The following is a 15957-nucleotide window of genomic DNA, read 5'->3' as shown; positions in this document are numbered from 1 at the left end:
CAGGTGTGCTAGTTTGAAACTGCTATATACCACAGAAAAGCCTTGTCCTTTTCCTAATCTAATCTTGTGCAGCCAGGCCTATTGTTTACGGTGGAAAACTTTGACTGGATTGTTTCCATGGAGTTGTGACACTCCCTGTTATGGGTGTGGCCTTTTGAATAAATGAAGATGTGACTCCACCCATTCAAGGTGGGCCTTGATTAGTTTACTGGAGTTCTTTGAAAGAGGAAATCTTTTGGAGAAAGCTCAGAGCTGACAAAGGCATTTGCAGAACAGTTGCTGCATCGCCAACAGGGATGCAGATATTTGGAGATGCATGGATGCATGGAGTGCTGACAGAGAGAGCAGATGCCTACGCAGAGACATTTGGAGATGCAGAGCCCAGCAGATATTGCCATGCACCTTCCCATGAGATATTAAGCAAGTCAGAACCCAGAGTTTTGTGCCAGAGTAGTTAAATGAAGGCCCATAGATGCTTAGAGAGGAAAACATTGGCATCAGAAGCTGTAAGCAATGCAACTGGGAACAAGTACCAGCAGATGTCAGCTACATGTCTTCCCAGCTGACAGAGGTGTTCTAGACCCATCAGCCTTTCTTGAATCAATGTAACTTTCCCTGGATGCCTTAGTTTGGACATTTGTAGGGCCTTAGAACTGTACATTTGTAACAATAAATTCCATTTTTAAAAGCCATTCCATTTCTGGTATATTACATTCTGGAAACATTTAACAAACCAAAACACCAGATATGCAAACATGGTTCAACACAAAAAAATCAATTATTGTAATACATCACATTAACACATAAAAAGGGAAAAACCACATGATCATCTTGATTGGTGTAGAAAAGGCATTTGACAAAATCCACCATCTTTTCTTAATTAAAAAAAGTATTTCAAAAAATAGGAATAGAAGGAAAGTTTCTCAACATGACAAAGGACATATATGAAAATCCCACAGCTAGCCATTGTATTCAATGGTGATATACTGAAAGCTTTCCCTCTAAGATCAGGCCAATTACAAGTAAAATTACATGTAAATACATTGAATCAGTAAATTATACTGTCAACACCATTGTTATTCTACATTGTGCTAGATGATCTAACCAGGGAAGTTAGGCAAAAAAAAAAAAAAAAGAAATAAAATGCATCCAAATGGGAAAGGAAAAAGTAAAACTTTCCCTATTTGCAGATAACATGATCTTCTATATATTAAATCTTGAAAAATCTACAACAAAGCTACTAGACTTAGTAAGCATGTTCAGCAAAGTTGTGGGATACAAGCTCAATATGCAAAAATCAGCAGTGTTTCTATACAGTAGTAATCAACAATCTGAGAAGGAAATAAGAAAAAATTCCATTTACATAGCAACCAAAAAATCAAATATCTAGGAATAAATTTAGCCAAGGATGTTAAGGACTTGTACACAGAGAATTACAAAACATTACTAAAAGAAATCAAAGAAGGCCTAAATAAATGGAAGGACATATCGTGTTCATGGATTGGAAAACTAAATATTAAGATGTCAATTCTACCCAAATTGATTTACAAATTAAGTGCAATCCCTGCCAAAATTCCAACGGCCTACTTTGCAGAAATGAGAAAGCCAATTATCAAATTTATTTGGGCCCTGAATAGCAAGAAACATCTTGAAAAATAATAATGAAGTTGGAGGACTCACACTTCCTCTCTTTAAAGCATATTGCAAATCAACAGTGGTCAAAACAACATGGTACTGGCATATGTTAAACAATGGAATTGAATTGAGAGTTCAGAATTAGATCCTCACATCTATGGACAATTGATATTTGCCAAGGCTACAAGTCCAAATGGGACAGTATAGTCTTTTCAACAAATGGTGCTGGGAAAACCGGATATCTTATGAAAAAGAATGCAAGAGGACCCTTATCTCATATCCTATACAAAAATTACCTTAAAATGAATCAAAGACCTAAATATTAAAACTGGGACCATAAAACACCTCAAAAAAAAAAAGAACCCAAAGCAACATGATTTGAAGGAGGAAAGAAAGGAAGGAGTTAGGCAAGAATGGAGAGAGGAGGAACAACAGAGAGACAGAAAATCTACATGTAGACACATTTATGCAAATATGAAGAATATAAAACAACAAAATATTTTGAAGATAGCAAGAATATATGAAAATGTCCAGTAAGCACATGAGAAATGATTCAATCTCGTTACTCATAAAGGGAAGCAAATTAAAACTGCAGTAGGTCCCATTCAAATCCCTAGGGTGACTAAATTTAAAACAAATCAAAACAAAATACTGGCAACAGCAAGGGTTAGTGAGGTTGTGTAGCATATTGAACTTTCTCACATATCAAGTAGAAATGCAAACTGGTACAAAATAATTGAAAAAGAATTTTGCAATTTATTATAAAATTAAATATACATTTTCCTTATGCTATAGCAATATAATATTAGGTATTTATTCAAGAACATGAAAAATATATACAAACACAAAGACTCAGACATTAATATTCATAGCAGCTTTACTTATTTTTGCCTGAAGCAATTCAAAAGTCCATCAACTGGTAAAGGGATAAACAAAATAGGACATGACCATATGATGAAATATTATTCAACAATAGATAGGAACAAACTACTGATAGATGCACAAATATGAAATCTGGCATGAGGAATGTCAGATAGATATAAAGATACAATGTGATTTCATTGATAAGAACTTCAATAGCTTTTAAAATTAACCTGTAGGGTAAATATGTGACCAGCAGTATACCGGAGTCGGAGTGAGCAGTTGAATCCACAAGGATACAAGTGAACTTTCTGAGGTGTTGAAAATAGTTTACATTTTGTTTGGCTTGATGGTAAAATGGGTGGGTTCTTTTCCAGATCTCATCCAGTTGTATACTTAAAGTGTGTTCATTTTATTTTATATAAAATCTAATTCAATAAAACTGACTTAAAATGAAGGCAGAATAAAAAGATAGTCATATCTCTCAAAAAAAACATTCAAAAAGGATGAAACGGTACTAAGGATGGTTTGACATGCAAGGAAGAAGTATGATAAAACAATTGTAGCCCCATGCAAAACCTAGATAAAAGCTCCATAAAATAAAAACCTGACTAATTTGGTGGAAAAAGTGAAACAAACTATAAAGTACTGCATAATCTTAAAATGAAAAACAGGATTAAGGTAGTTTAACTGAGAGTGGTACAGATTATTTTCTATTTTAAATGAAGTTTGGCATGTTCATTAACTTTTGATTTTAAGGTAAGTAAACCTGCTAAAATTTTATGGTTGGCCACCATTCTAATTAAATAAGAGAACATTATTACTGATACAGAACAAGATGAAATAGATATTGTTTTAGTTTGTTAAACTGCCAGAATGCAATATATCGGAAACAGAACACTTTCAAAAAGGCAATTAAGTTATAAGTTTACAGTTCTAAGACCATAGAAATATCCAAATTAGGCATACAGAGAAAGAAACCTTAACTCCAAAGAAAGGGGCCGATGCTGTTGGGGGTTCTCTCTCAGTTGGGGAGGCACACAGCGATGCCTGCTAGCTTTCTCTTCTCATTTCATAAGGCTTCCCTGGGGCGTTTTCCTTCTGCATCTCCCAAAGTCTCGGGCTGTGTGGACTCTATTGGCTCTGAAGCTTTTTCCAAAGTTGTTCCCTCTTAAAGGACTCCAGTAAGCAATCCCACATTGAGTGGGTGTAGACACAACTCCAAAGATGCCATCTAATCAAAAGTTACCACCCACAATTGGGTGGGTCACATGGCCATGGAAATAGTAAAAAAGATCCCACCCAGCAATACTGAATGAGGATTAAAGAGCATGGCTTATCTAGGGGGTACACAACAGTTTCAAACTGGCACAAATATTAAACCCTCAATCAAATTAAAACACAACAAATGAGGGAGGAAATGAAATACCTAAAGAGAAAGAAAGTAAAAAATTACACATAAAAATTTGTACAATCAGTTGAAGTTGCACTTTAAAGGAAATTTATACCCAACTTCAAATGAATATATTAGAAAGGGAGAAATGGTAAAAAAAAAAAAAAAAAAAAAAATCAATTATATCTGTTTCAAGAAGTTAGTGAAAGAACAGCAAATTTTTAAAAAGGAAGAAAAAACAAAATTAGAAAAGGGGAAAATGTTAGGAATGAAGACAAAAGCCTTATGAAACATCATGCAGATATTTAAAAGATAGTATTTTGAATTGGTTTTGACAATAAAAGTTTAAATTTAGACACAGTACCAAATATCTTGAATAGTAAACTTTATCTACACTGACACAGTAAGAAATGGAAACATCACTGTTTTAAAAAATCTTTTTAACTATTTAATCTTCCATAAAGAAACCCCTGACACAAAAGTCTTCACTAGTAAATTCTAAGAAACAGTAAAATGGAAGACATATCACTTTTGCACAAACTCTTCTGCAGAATACATGCAAGACATGCATCCCAGTTTATTTTTTGAGTCAGGCATAACTATCATAACAAAAGATGCAAAGGATAGTATCACGTAAGAGAATCACATATCAGTACAACTAAGGAACATGATTCAAATGCCAAAAAATAATAGCAAACCAATCCTAAGAATTACATTTAAAAAGTCATTGTGTGATGAAATATTATTCAGCCATAAAAAGAATAAGCTCTCAAGCCATGAAAAGCCATGAAGGAAACTAAAATACATATTGTTACGTGAAAGAAGCCAGTCTGAAAAGACTACATACTATATGATTCCAATTATATGATTTTTTGGAAATGGCAAAACAATAGAGACAGTAGAAAGATCAGTGATTGCCAAGGGTGCTCAGGAGAGAGGGAGGAAGGGATGAATAAGTGTGGAGCACAGGGTATTTTTAGGTCAGTAAAACTATTCTGTATGATACTGTAAGGTAGATACATTCCATTATGCATTTGTTGAAACCCACAGAACTGTACAATATAAAGAGAGAACTTTAATGTAAATGATGGATTGTAGTAAATAGCATAACTCCAATAATAAATGCACCACACTGATGTAAGACGTTAATAAATAGAGAAATTTTATGTTGGGGGTGGATGGGTGTTATATGAACTCTGTAATTTCTGGTCAATTTTTCTTCAAGCCTATAACTGTTCGAAAATAAAGTCTATTAATTAGAAAATAAGTCAAAACAATGTAGCTAGCATGTAGCCCAATACCTGGCACACAGTAGGTGCTCAATAAATAGTGAAAAATAAATATATTGTGAACAGTTCCATTTCAAATATGGCAAAGTAGGCTCCTAATACACTGACAGTTCCATAAATAGGAACTATAAACTCTGAGAAAATACCAAAGAAAGGGGGAGGAAATTTATGGAGAATGAACAAAAAAATGTTGGACTTCTGAGGAAAGTCAAACCTTGGAAGAAAATACTGATGTTGAGTGTATTATCCATTTTTACATTTTAGCTTGAGAGCTGACTGTAGTCCAAGCTCATTGCACAATGGCTAAAACCCTGAGAGAAAATCCAACATCTTCCCAGCCTATTCAAGTTAAGAAGATGCTAGGATTTCATTCTAGGAAGACAATACTGTAAGGGCCTCTCTGAAATGCACTTGTTCAACATAAGGATACTATGGAAGATGCAGCTAGAGTGAGAGGTTGCTTGGGACCAATCTAAATAGAGTTATAAACACCATGCCAAAAAATTTCGTATTTATTCTCTTGGCAGTCAGACATTATTAAAAATGTACTTCAGGTGACTACTCCACATTAAGGAATTCTTTAGCATGAATATATACAATATATTTTGAACCTGGGGGCTAAAAGATATTTGAATTATTTAGGGAGGTGTTGATAAGAGACAGGTAAAGGTGGAAGCAAGAGGAACAGAAAGCAAAGAATAAGCAGAAATGAGAAACGGAAAACCAAGTTACTTCAATTTTAAGAAAAATGTAGATGAAGAAATTAAATATAAGGCAAATATCCTCACTTTTGACAGCTAAAGATGCAGATGGGCAAAAGTGATACCAGACAGTCCTTCCCCCTGCTTTGAAAGTTATCTGTCTACTTTGCACTTAGTTTTCACCACCATTCCTTTGATCAGAGCGTGAGGAATCATCAAAGATGAAGGTACAAGGATACTTATTATTATTATTGCAGTTGTAGATTTACTAAAAAATCATGCAGAAGTACAGAGTGCCCATATACCTCCTACCCCCTCTCATGCATACAGTTTTCTCTATAATTAACGTTTTGCATTGGTGTGGTAACTTTGTTACAATTGATGTCACAATATTATTATAATTATGCTATTAGTTTTACCTCACTGCTTGCATTAGGGTTCACTCTTTGTGTTGTACTATTCTACAAGTTTTGTGTGTCTGTGTGAACACACATGTGTGATAAAGTATATACAATATAATATCTCCCTCTGATCCCTTTTCAAATATACAATTCAGTGTTAATCACATACTCAGAGTTGTACACCATCACCATTATCCATTGCCAAAACTTTTCCATCACCCCAAGCAGAAACTTCATACTAATTAAATATTAACTCCACATCTGTCTTTCCCACTTGGCCCTTGGTAACCTATATTCTAGTTCTGACTGTAGTAATATGCATATTCTGCTTATTTCACATAAATGAGATCACACAGTATTTGTATGTCTGTTTTAGTCAAAATTCTTCATTCTACATGGTTCACTCATGTAGTAGCATGCATCAGAGTTCATTCTTTCACGGCTGAATAATCTTCCATATATATATACCACATTTTGCTTGTCCATTCATCTGTTAATGAACATTTGAGTTGCTTCTACATTTTGGCAATTGTGGATAATATCTCTATGAACATCAACATGCATATGTTTGAATCTCTGCTTTCAATTATTTTGGGTATAGATCTAGAAGTGGGATTGCTAAGTTATATGGTAATTTTATATTTAGCTTTAAAAAACATTTTCCATTTTCAAGAGCAACTAAAATAATCAAATATCTAGGAATAAATTTAAACAAGGATGTAAAATATCTTGTACATGGAAAACTACAGGATATTTATGAAAAAAAATAAAGAAGACCTTAATAAATGGAAGGACATTCCACACTCATTGATTGGAAAACTAAATATTGATAAAATGTCAATTCTGTCCAAAACAAATGCAAATTTAATGCAATCCCAATCAAAATTCCAACACACTTCTTCACAAAAATGGAAAAGGCAATCATCAAATTCATATGGAAGGAAAGTGGACTTGAATAGCCAAAACCATCTTTAAAGAAAAACAAAGTTGAAGGATTCATAATGCCTGACTTGATTTTAAAACGTGCTACAGAGCTACAGTAATTAAAACAGAATGGCACTGGCACAAGTGCAGACATATAAAAAATAGAATTAAAACGAGAGTCCAGAAATAAATCCTCAAACCTTTGCTCAACTGATCTTTGACAAGGATGCCAAGTCCACTCAAGGGAAAAGAGAATAGTCTTTCCAAAACAAGGTGCTAAGAAAACTGGATCTCCATATGCAAAAGAATTAAGGTGGGCCCTTACCTCACACTATATACAAAAATCAACTCAAAATGGATCAAAGACCTAAGTATAAGAACTACAACTATAAAACTCCTAGAAGAAAACATAGGGAAACATCTTTAGGAACTTGTGTTAGGCAATGGTTTCTTAAACTTTTTACCCAAAGCACAAGTGAAAAAGAAAAATAGACCTCATCAAAATAAAAAATAAAAAAAACAACTTTTGTGCAGTAAAGGACTTTATCATGAAAGTAAAATAATAACCTACACAATGAAGAAAATATTTGGAAACTGCATATCCTATAAGGGTTTAATACCCAGAATATATTTTTGAAAACATTCAACTCAACAACAAAAAGACAACCCAGTTTAAAAATGGGCAAAAGATTTGACTAGGCAGTTCTCCAAAGAGGCTCGACAAATGGCCAAAAAGCATATAAAAAGAGGCTCAATATCATTAGCTACTAGGGAAAATAAAATCATAGCCACAAAGAAATAAAATCATTTTCTCCCCTCCCCACTAGAATAGCTACTATTTAAAAAATAGAAAATTATGAATGTTGAATAGGCTGTGGAGAAGTAGGAAAACTCACGGTGGGAATGTAAGATGGTACAGCCACTGTGGAAGACACTTCGGTTGTTCTTCAGAAAAGTTAAGTATAGAAATTATCAAATGACTTGGAAATCCCACTTTTAAATATATATTCAAAAGAATTGAAAGCATAGACTCAAACAGATTTTGTACACTGATTAGCTCCTTTTTTTTTTTTTTTTTTTGCTTATTTGATTTGTTTGAAGTTTTGACCAAAGGGAGAGGGAGAGGGAGTACAAAATAGATTTATGTTATTATGTCAACTTATTCCGTATTTAAATAAAAAGTAGAAAGATGAATTTAAAAATCATATATAACCAAACAGAAATTTTATTTTGAAATGAATTACTTATATAATCCCTGAGACTTAATTCAGTGACCTTGCCACATTCACCAACAACTAAGATATATGTTATGAAACATTTGTCCCATCTGTAACAACCTGAACCCCACAATAAGTTGGTTAACTCCTGTTGGCAATAAAGCAGTAAAAGAAAAAGTTTTATCCTTTGCTTAATCATGGTCCACTGAATTATCATCCTGCCTAGTTTCTTGGGAATGGTCTATGGCTATTTGACCAGTCTAGTAAATGGTAATTTACAATCGGAGCTTTGGGGGAAGCCAATTTTTGCAAACAAGAGATCCCATATACTCAATGCCAAGGAAAAAAAAGTTTCGCTTTTAGTTTTCATTCATAAAAAGCCTACATTTCACAGAACTCAACAGAGAACTCAGACTTGCTTTCTGGCAATGGTTGGGTTTCACAAATTATCATGAAGATGAACTTTCTGATGAATATTTTCCCATTTCTTTCTAAGAAGTCAACAATTCTTCATATGCTGAACCACAACGTGCTCCTGGGATCATTCCAGAAGTATTCTTGCAGCTCTGAGGCAGGAAAAGCACTCTCTAAAAGACACAAAACATGTTAGTTCTTCAGACTTCACTCAGGTTCAATTTAATATATCTTTATCTTGATGGCATTTCTTCTAAATGTTATAGATAGAATTCTTAGTTATTCCAAGATTAGTATATCATGTCATTAATCTCTTCAAATTGCTTTTTCTCAGTCTAGTATACATTTTGCTTTCCTATGACAAAATTCGGAGTAAACCAAAGATTTGAATTGAATTACTCCAGTCCATTGTGGTGGTAGGAGAGTGTCTCATGGAATTTTTTTTGGGGGGGGGTTTATTAATTTAAAAAAAATTAACAAACAAAATGTTTAGATATTCCATTCTACACATACAATCAGTAATTCTTAATATCATCACATAGTTGCATATTCATCATTTCTTAGTACATTTGCATCAATTTAGAAAAAGAAATAAAAAGACAACAGAAAAAGAAATAAAATGATAATAGAGAATAAAAAGACTATACATACCATACCCCTTAACCCTCGCCTTCATTTACCACTATTTCAAACTGATTTTATTTTAACATTTGTTCCCCCTATTATTTATTTTTATTCCATATGTTCTACTCTTCTGTTGATATAGTAGCTAAAGGGAGCATCAGACATAAGGTTTTCACATTCACAGAGTCTCATTGTGAAAGCTATATCATCATTCAATCATCATCAAGAAACATGGCTACTGGAACACAGCTCCACATTTTCAGGTAATTCCCTCCCGCCTCTCCACTACATCTTGAACAACAAGGTGATATCTACTAATGCGTAGGAATAACCTCCAGGATAACCTCTTGACTCTGTTTGAAATCTCTCAGCCATTGACACTTTGTCTCATTTTACTCTTCCCCCTTTTGGTCAAGAAGTTTCTCTCAATCCCTTGATGTTAATTCTCAGCTCATTCTAGGGTTTTTCTCAGTCCCTTGATGCTGAGTCTCAGCTCATTCTAGGATCTCTGTCCCACATTGCCAGGAAGGTCCACACCCCTGGGAGTCATGTCCCACACAGAGAGGGGGAGGGTGGTGAGACTGCTCATTGTGTTGGCTGGAGAGAGGGGCCACATCTGAGCAACAAAAGAGGCTCTCTTGGGGGTGACTTTTAGGCCTAAATTTTAAGTAGACTTGACCTATCCTTTGTGGGGTTAAGTTTCATGTGAACAAACCCCAAGACTGAGGGCTCAGCCTATAGCTTTGGTTGTCCACACTGCTTGTGAGAATATCAAGAATTCAACTTGGCTTCCTGGAAGATGGCGGCTTAGTAAGACACGCGGATCTTAGTTTCTTCTCCAGGACACCTACTAGGGGAGTAGAAACGATACAGAAAGTGCCCAAAGCCACAACAGAGATAAAAAAGACAGCGTACCCCATCCTGGAACGGCTGGCTGGCTGAGAGAAGCAGCTCGGGTGAGATCGCCGAGGCGCGCGGGCCTTACCGGGCGGGGTGGCAAGCGGCCGGAGTTACTCCCTTCCCCCTTCCCGGGCGGGCTGGGAGAATTGGAGAGGTGGTCCCCTGAGGCCAAGGCGACTGGCGCCCACACCACGCACAGCCCCCGGACCAACTGAGAGAATTGGATCGGAAACCCCCAGGCCGCGGAGAACGGTGACCCCGTGACTCCCGGGGAACGTGCACTCTCTCGGGCGGGCCGCTGCCGCTGGCGCCCTCCCGCCACGCTTGTTGCCCAGGGCCGACTAGGAAATTCGGACGGGCTCTTTCCCTGGCTGCGGCGACCAGCAACCCTCCCTGCATTCGGACACCCTCCCTGCGTTCGGACCCCGGGCCGGCTCAAGCCGCTTCGGCTAGCGAACCCCCAGGACGGCGAGAGTTTTCCAAAGTTTAAGGTCCCACAGCACCTTTTACTGGTGGGACCCGCAGACAAACGTGTGCCACGAGCGCCACCTACTGGGCAGGATAAGAAAAACAGAACCCAGAGATTTCACAGAAAAATATTACAACCTTGCTGGGTCCAACACCAAGAGAAATCTGAATAAATGCCCAGGCGCCAGCAGCAGAAGATAACTGTCCACGCTCAAAAGATTGAGAATATGGCTCAGTCAAAGGAACAAACCAATAGCTCAAATGAGACACAAGAGCTGAGACAACTAATGCTGAATATACGAACAGAAATGGAAAACCTCTTCAAAAATGAAATCGATAAATTGAGGGAGGACATGAAGAGGACATGGGCTGAACATAAAGAAGAAATAGAAAAACTGAAAAAACAAATCGCAGAACTTATGGAAGTGAAGGATAAAGTAGCAAACATAGAAAAAATAATGGATAGCTACAATGATAGATTTAAAGAGACAGAAGATAGAATTAGTGATTTGGAGGATGGAACATCTGAATTCCAAAAAGAAACAGAAACTATAGGGAAAAGAATGGAAAAATTTGAACAGGGTATCAGGGAACTCAAGGACAATATGAACCGCACAAATATACGTGCTGTGGGTGTCCCAGAAGGAGAAGAGAAGGGAAAAGGAGGAGAAAAACTAATGGAAGAAATTATCACTGAAAATTTCCCAACTCTTATGAAAGACCTAAAATTACAGATCCAAGAAGTGCAGCGCACCCCAAAGAGATTAGACCCAAATAGGCGTTCTCCAAGACACTTACTAGTTAGAATGTCAGAGGTCAAAGAGAAAGAGAAGATCTTGAAAGCAGCAAGAGAAAAACAATCCATTACATACAAGGGAAACCCAATAAGACTTTGTGTAGATTTCTCAGCAGAAACCATGGAAGCTAGAAGACAGTGGGATGATATATTTAAAATACTAAAAGAGAAAAACTGCCAACCAAGACTCCTATATCCAGCAAAATTATCCTTCAAAAATGAGGGAGAAATTAAAACATTCTCAGACAAAAAGTCACTGAAAGAATTTGTGACCAAGAGACCAGCTCTGCAAGAAATACTAAAGGGAGCACTAGAGTCAGATACAAAAAGACAGAAGAGAGAGATATGGAAAAGAGTGTAGAAAGAAGGAAAATCAGATATGATATATATAATACAAAAGGCAAAATGTTAGAGGAAAATATTATCCAAACAGTAATAACACTAAATGTCAATGGACTGAATTCCCCAATCAAAAGACATAGATTGGCAGAATGGATTAAAAAACAGGATCCTTCGATATGCTGTCTACAGGAAACACATCTTAGACCCAAAGATAAACATAGGTTGAAAGTGAAAGGTTGGGAAAAGATATTTCATGCAAATAACAACCAGAAAAGAGCAGGAGTGGCTATACTAATATCCAACAAATTAGACTTCAAATGTAAAACAGTTAAAAGAGACAAAGAAGGACACTATATACTAATAAAAGGAACAATTAAACAAGAAGACATAACAATCATAAATATTTACGCACCGAATCAGAATGCCCCAAAATACGTGAGGAATATACTGCAAACACTGAAAAGGGAAATAGACTCATATACCATAATAGTTGGAGACTTCAACTCACCACTCTCATCAAGGGACAGAACATCTAGACAGAGGATCAACAAAGAAATAGAGAATCTGAATATTACTATAAATGAACTAGACTTAATAGACATTTATAGGGCATTACATCCCACAACAGCAGGATACACCTTTTTCTCAAGTGCTCATGGATCATTCTCAAAGATAGACCATATGCTGGGTCACAAAGCAAGTCTCAACAAATTTAAAAAGATTGAAATCTTACACAACACTTTCTCGGACCATAAAGGAATGATGTTGGAAATCAATAATAGGCAGAGTGCCAGAAAATTCACAAATACGTGGAGGCTCAACAACACACTCCTAAACAACGACTGGGTCAAAGAAGAAATTGCTAGAGAAATTAGCAAATACCTCGAGGCGAATGAAAATGAAAACACAACATATCAAAACTTATGGGACGCAGCAAAGGCAGTGCTAAGAGGGAAATTTATTGCTCTAAACGCCTATATCAGAAAAGAAGAAAAGGCAAAAATTCAGGAATTAACTATCCATTTGGAAGAACTGGAGAAAGAACAGCAAGCTAACCCCAAAGCAAGCAAAAGGAAAGAAATAACAAAGATTAGAGCACAAATAAATGAAATTGAAAACATGAAAACAATAGAGAAAATCAATAAGGCCAGAAGTTGGTTCTATGAGAAAATCAATAAGATTGATGGGCCCTTAGCAAGATTGACAAAAAGAAGAAGAGAGAGGATGCAAATAAATAAGATCAGAAATGGAAGAGGAGACATAACTACTGACCTCACAGAAATAAAGGAGGTAATAACAGGATACTATGAACAACTTTACGCTAATAAATACAACAATTTAGAGGAAATGGACGGGTTCCTGGAAAGACATGAACAACCAACTTTGACTCAAGAAGACATAGATGACCTCAACAAACCAATCACAAGTAAAGAAATTGAATTAGTCATTCAAAAGCTTCCTAAAAAGAAAAGTCCAGGACCAGATGGCTTCACATGTGAATTCTACCAAACGTTCCAGAAAGAATTAGTACCAATTCTCTTCAAACTCTTCAAAAAAATCAAAGTGGAGGGAAAACTACCTAATTCATTCTATGAAGCCAACATCACCCTCATACCAAAACCAGGCAAAGATATTACAAAAAAAGAAAACTACAGACCAATCTCTCTAATGAATACAGATGCAAAAATCCTCAATAAAATTCTAGCAAATCGTATCCAACAACACATTAAAAGAATTATACATCATGACCAAGTAGGATTCATCCCAGGTATGCAAGGATGGTTCAACATAAGAAAATCAATTAATGTAATACACCATATCAACAAATCAAAGCAGAAAAATCACATGATCATCTCAATTGATGCAGAGAAGGCATTCGACAAGATTCAACATCCTTTCCTGTTGAAAACACTTCAAAAGATAGGAATACAAGGGAACTTCCTTAAAATGATAGAGGGAATATATGAAAAACCCACAGCTAATATCATCCTCAATGGGGAAAAATTGAAAACTTTCCCCCTAAGATCAGGAACAAGACAAGGATGTCCACTATCACCACTATTATTCAACATTGTGTTGGAGGTTCTAGCCAGAGCAATTAGACAAGAAAAAGAAATACAAGGCATCAAAATTGGAAAGGAAGAAGTAAAACTATCACTGTTTGCAGACGATATGATACTATACGTCGAAAACCCGGAAAAATCCACAACAAAACTACTAGAGCTAATAAATGAGTACAGCAAAGTAGCAGGTTACAAGATCAACATTCAAAAATCTGTAGCATTTCTATACACTAGTAATGAACAAGCTGAGGGGGAAATCAAGAAACGAATCCCATTTACAATTGCAACTAAAAGAATAAAATACCTAGGAATAAATCTAACTAAAGAGACAAAAAACCTATATAAAGAAAACTACAAAAAACTGCTAAAAGAAATCACAGAAGACCTAAATAGATGGAAGGGCATACCGTGTTCATGGATTGGAAGACTAAATATAGTTAAGATGTCAATCCTACCTAAATTGATTTACAGATTCAATGCAATACCAATCAAAATCCCAACAACTTACTTTTCAGAAATAGAAAAACCAATAAGCAAATTTATCTGGAAGGGCAGGGTGCCCCGAATTGCTAAAAACATCTTGAGGAAAAAAAACGAAGCTGGAGGTCTCACGCTGCCTGACTTTAAGGCATATTATGAAGCCACAGTGGTCAAAACAGCATGGTATTGGCATAAAGATAGATATATCGACCAATGGAATCGAATAGAGTGCTCAGATATAGACCCTCTCATCTATGGACATTTGATCTTTGATAAGGCAGTCAAGCCAACTCACCTGGGACAGAGCAGTCTCTTCAATAAATGGTGCCTAGAGAACTGGATATCCATATGCAAAAGAATGAAAGAAGACCCATCTCTCACACCCTATACAAAAGTTAACTCAAAATGGATCAAAGATCTAAACATTAGGTCTAAGACCATAAAACAGTTAGAGGAAAATGTTGGGAGATATCTTATGGATCTTACAACTGGAGGCGGTTTTATGGACCTTAAACCTAAAGCAAGAGCACTGAAGAAGGAAATAAATAAATGGGAACTCCTCAAAATTAAACACTTTTGTGCATCAAAGAACTTCATCAAGAAAGTAGAAAGACAGCCTTCACAATGGGAGACAATATTTGGAAATGATATATCAGATAAAGGTCTAGTATCCAGAATTTATAAAGAGATTGTTCATCTCAACAACAAAAAGACAGCCAACCCAATTACAAAATGGGAAAAAGACTTGAACAGACACCTCTCAGAAGAGGAAATACGGATGGCCAAGAGGCACATGAAGAGATGCTCAATGTCCCTGGTCATTAGAGAAATGCAAATCAAAACCACAATGAGATATCATCTCACACCCACCAGAATGGCCATTATCAACAAAACAGAAAATGAGAAGTGCTGGAGAGGATGCGGAGAAAGAGGCACACTTATCCACTGTTGGTGGGAATGTCAAAGGGTGCAACCACTGTGGAAGGCAGTTTGGCGGTTCCTCAAAAAGCTGAATATAGAATTGCCATACGACCCAGCAATACCATTGCTAGGTATCTACTCAAAGGACTTAAGGGCAAAGACACAAACGGACATTTGCACACCAATGTTTATAGCAGCATTATTTACAATTGCAAAGAGATGGAAACAGCCAAAATCTCCATCAACAGAAGAGTGGCTAAACAAACTGTGGTATATACATACGATGGAATATTATGCAGCTTTAAGACAAGATAAACTTATGAACCATGTAATAACATGGATGGACCTAGAGAATATTATGCTGAGTGAATCCAGCCAAAAACTAAAGGACAAATACTGTATGGTCCCACTGATGTGAACGGACATTCGAGAATAAACTTGAAATATGTCATTGGTAACAGAGTCCAGCAGGAGTTAGAAACAGGGTAAGACAATGGGTAATTGAAGCTGAAGGGATACAGACTGTGC

At 36.2% G+C, this 15957-nt stretch overlaps 1 protein-coding gene across 2 annotated transcripts in view; it reads right to left on the bottom strand.

Moving 5' to 3' along the window:
• Nucleotides 1–8327: 8327 nt before the first annotated feature.
• The window catches only part of LOC143646774 (membrane-spanning 4-domains subfamily A member 6A-like), a 21609-nt gene continuing 13979 nt past the window's right edge, over nt 8328–15957 (bottom strand). For both annotated transcript variants that reach the window (XM_077116114.1, XM_077116115.1), the window contains one exon: nt 8328–9008. In XM_077116114.1, the coding sequence (XP_076972229.1) occupies nt 8913–9008 (96 nt within the window). In that variant the 3' untranslated portion in view covers nt 8328–8912. The remainder of the gene's footprint in view (nt 9009–15957) is intronic.

This window comes from Tamandua tetradactyla, chromosome 9 (genome assembly GCF_023851605.1).
Source record: "Tamandua tetradactyla isolate mTamTet1 chromosome 9, mTamTet1.pri, whole genome shotgun sequence".
Lineage (NCBI taxonomy): Eukaryota > Metazoa > Chordata > Mammalia > Pilosa > Myrmecophagidae > Tamandua > Tamandua tetradactyla.
This window is presented reverse-complemented; position numbering and strand designations above follow the sequence as displayed.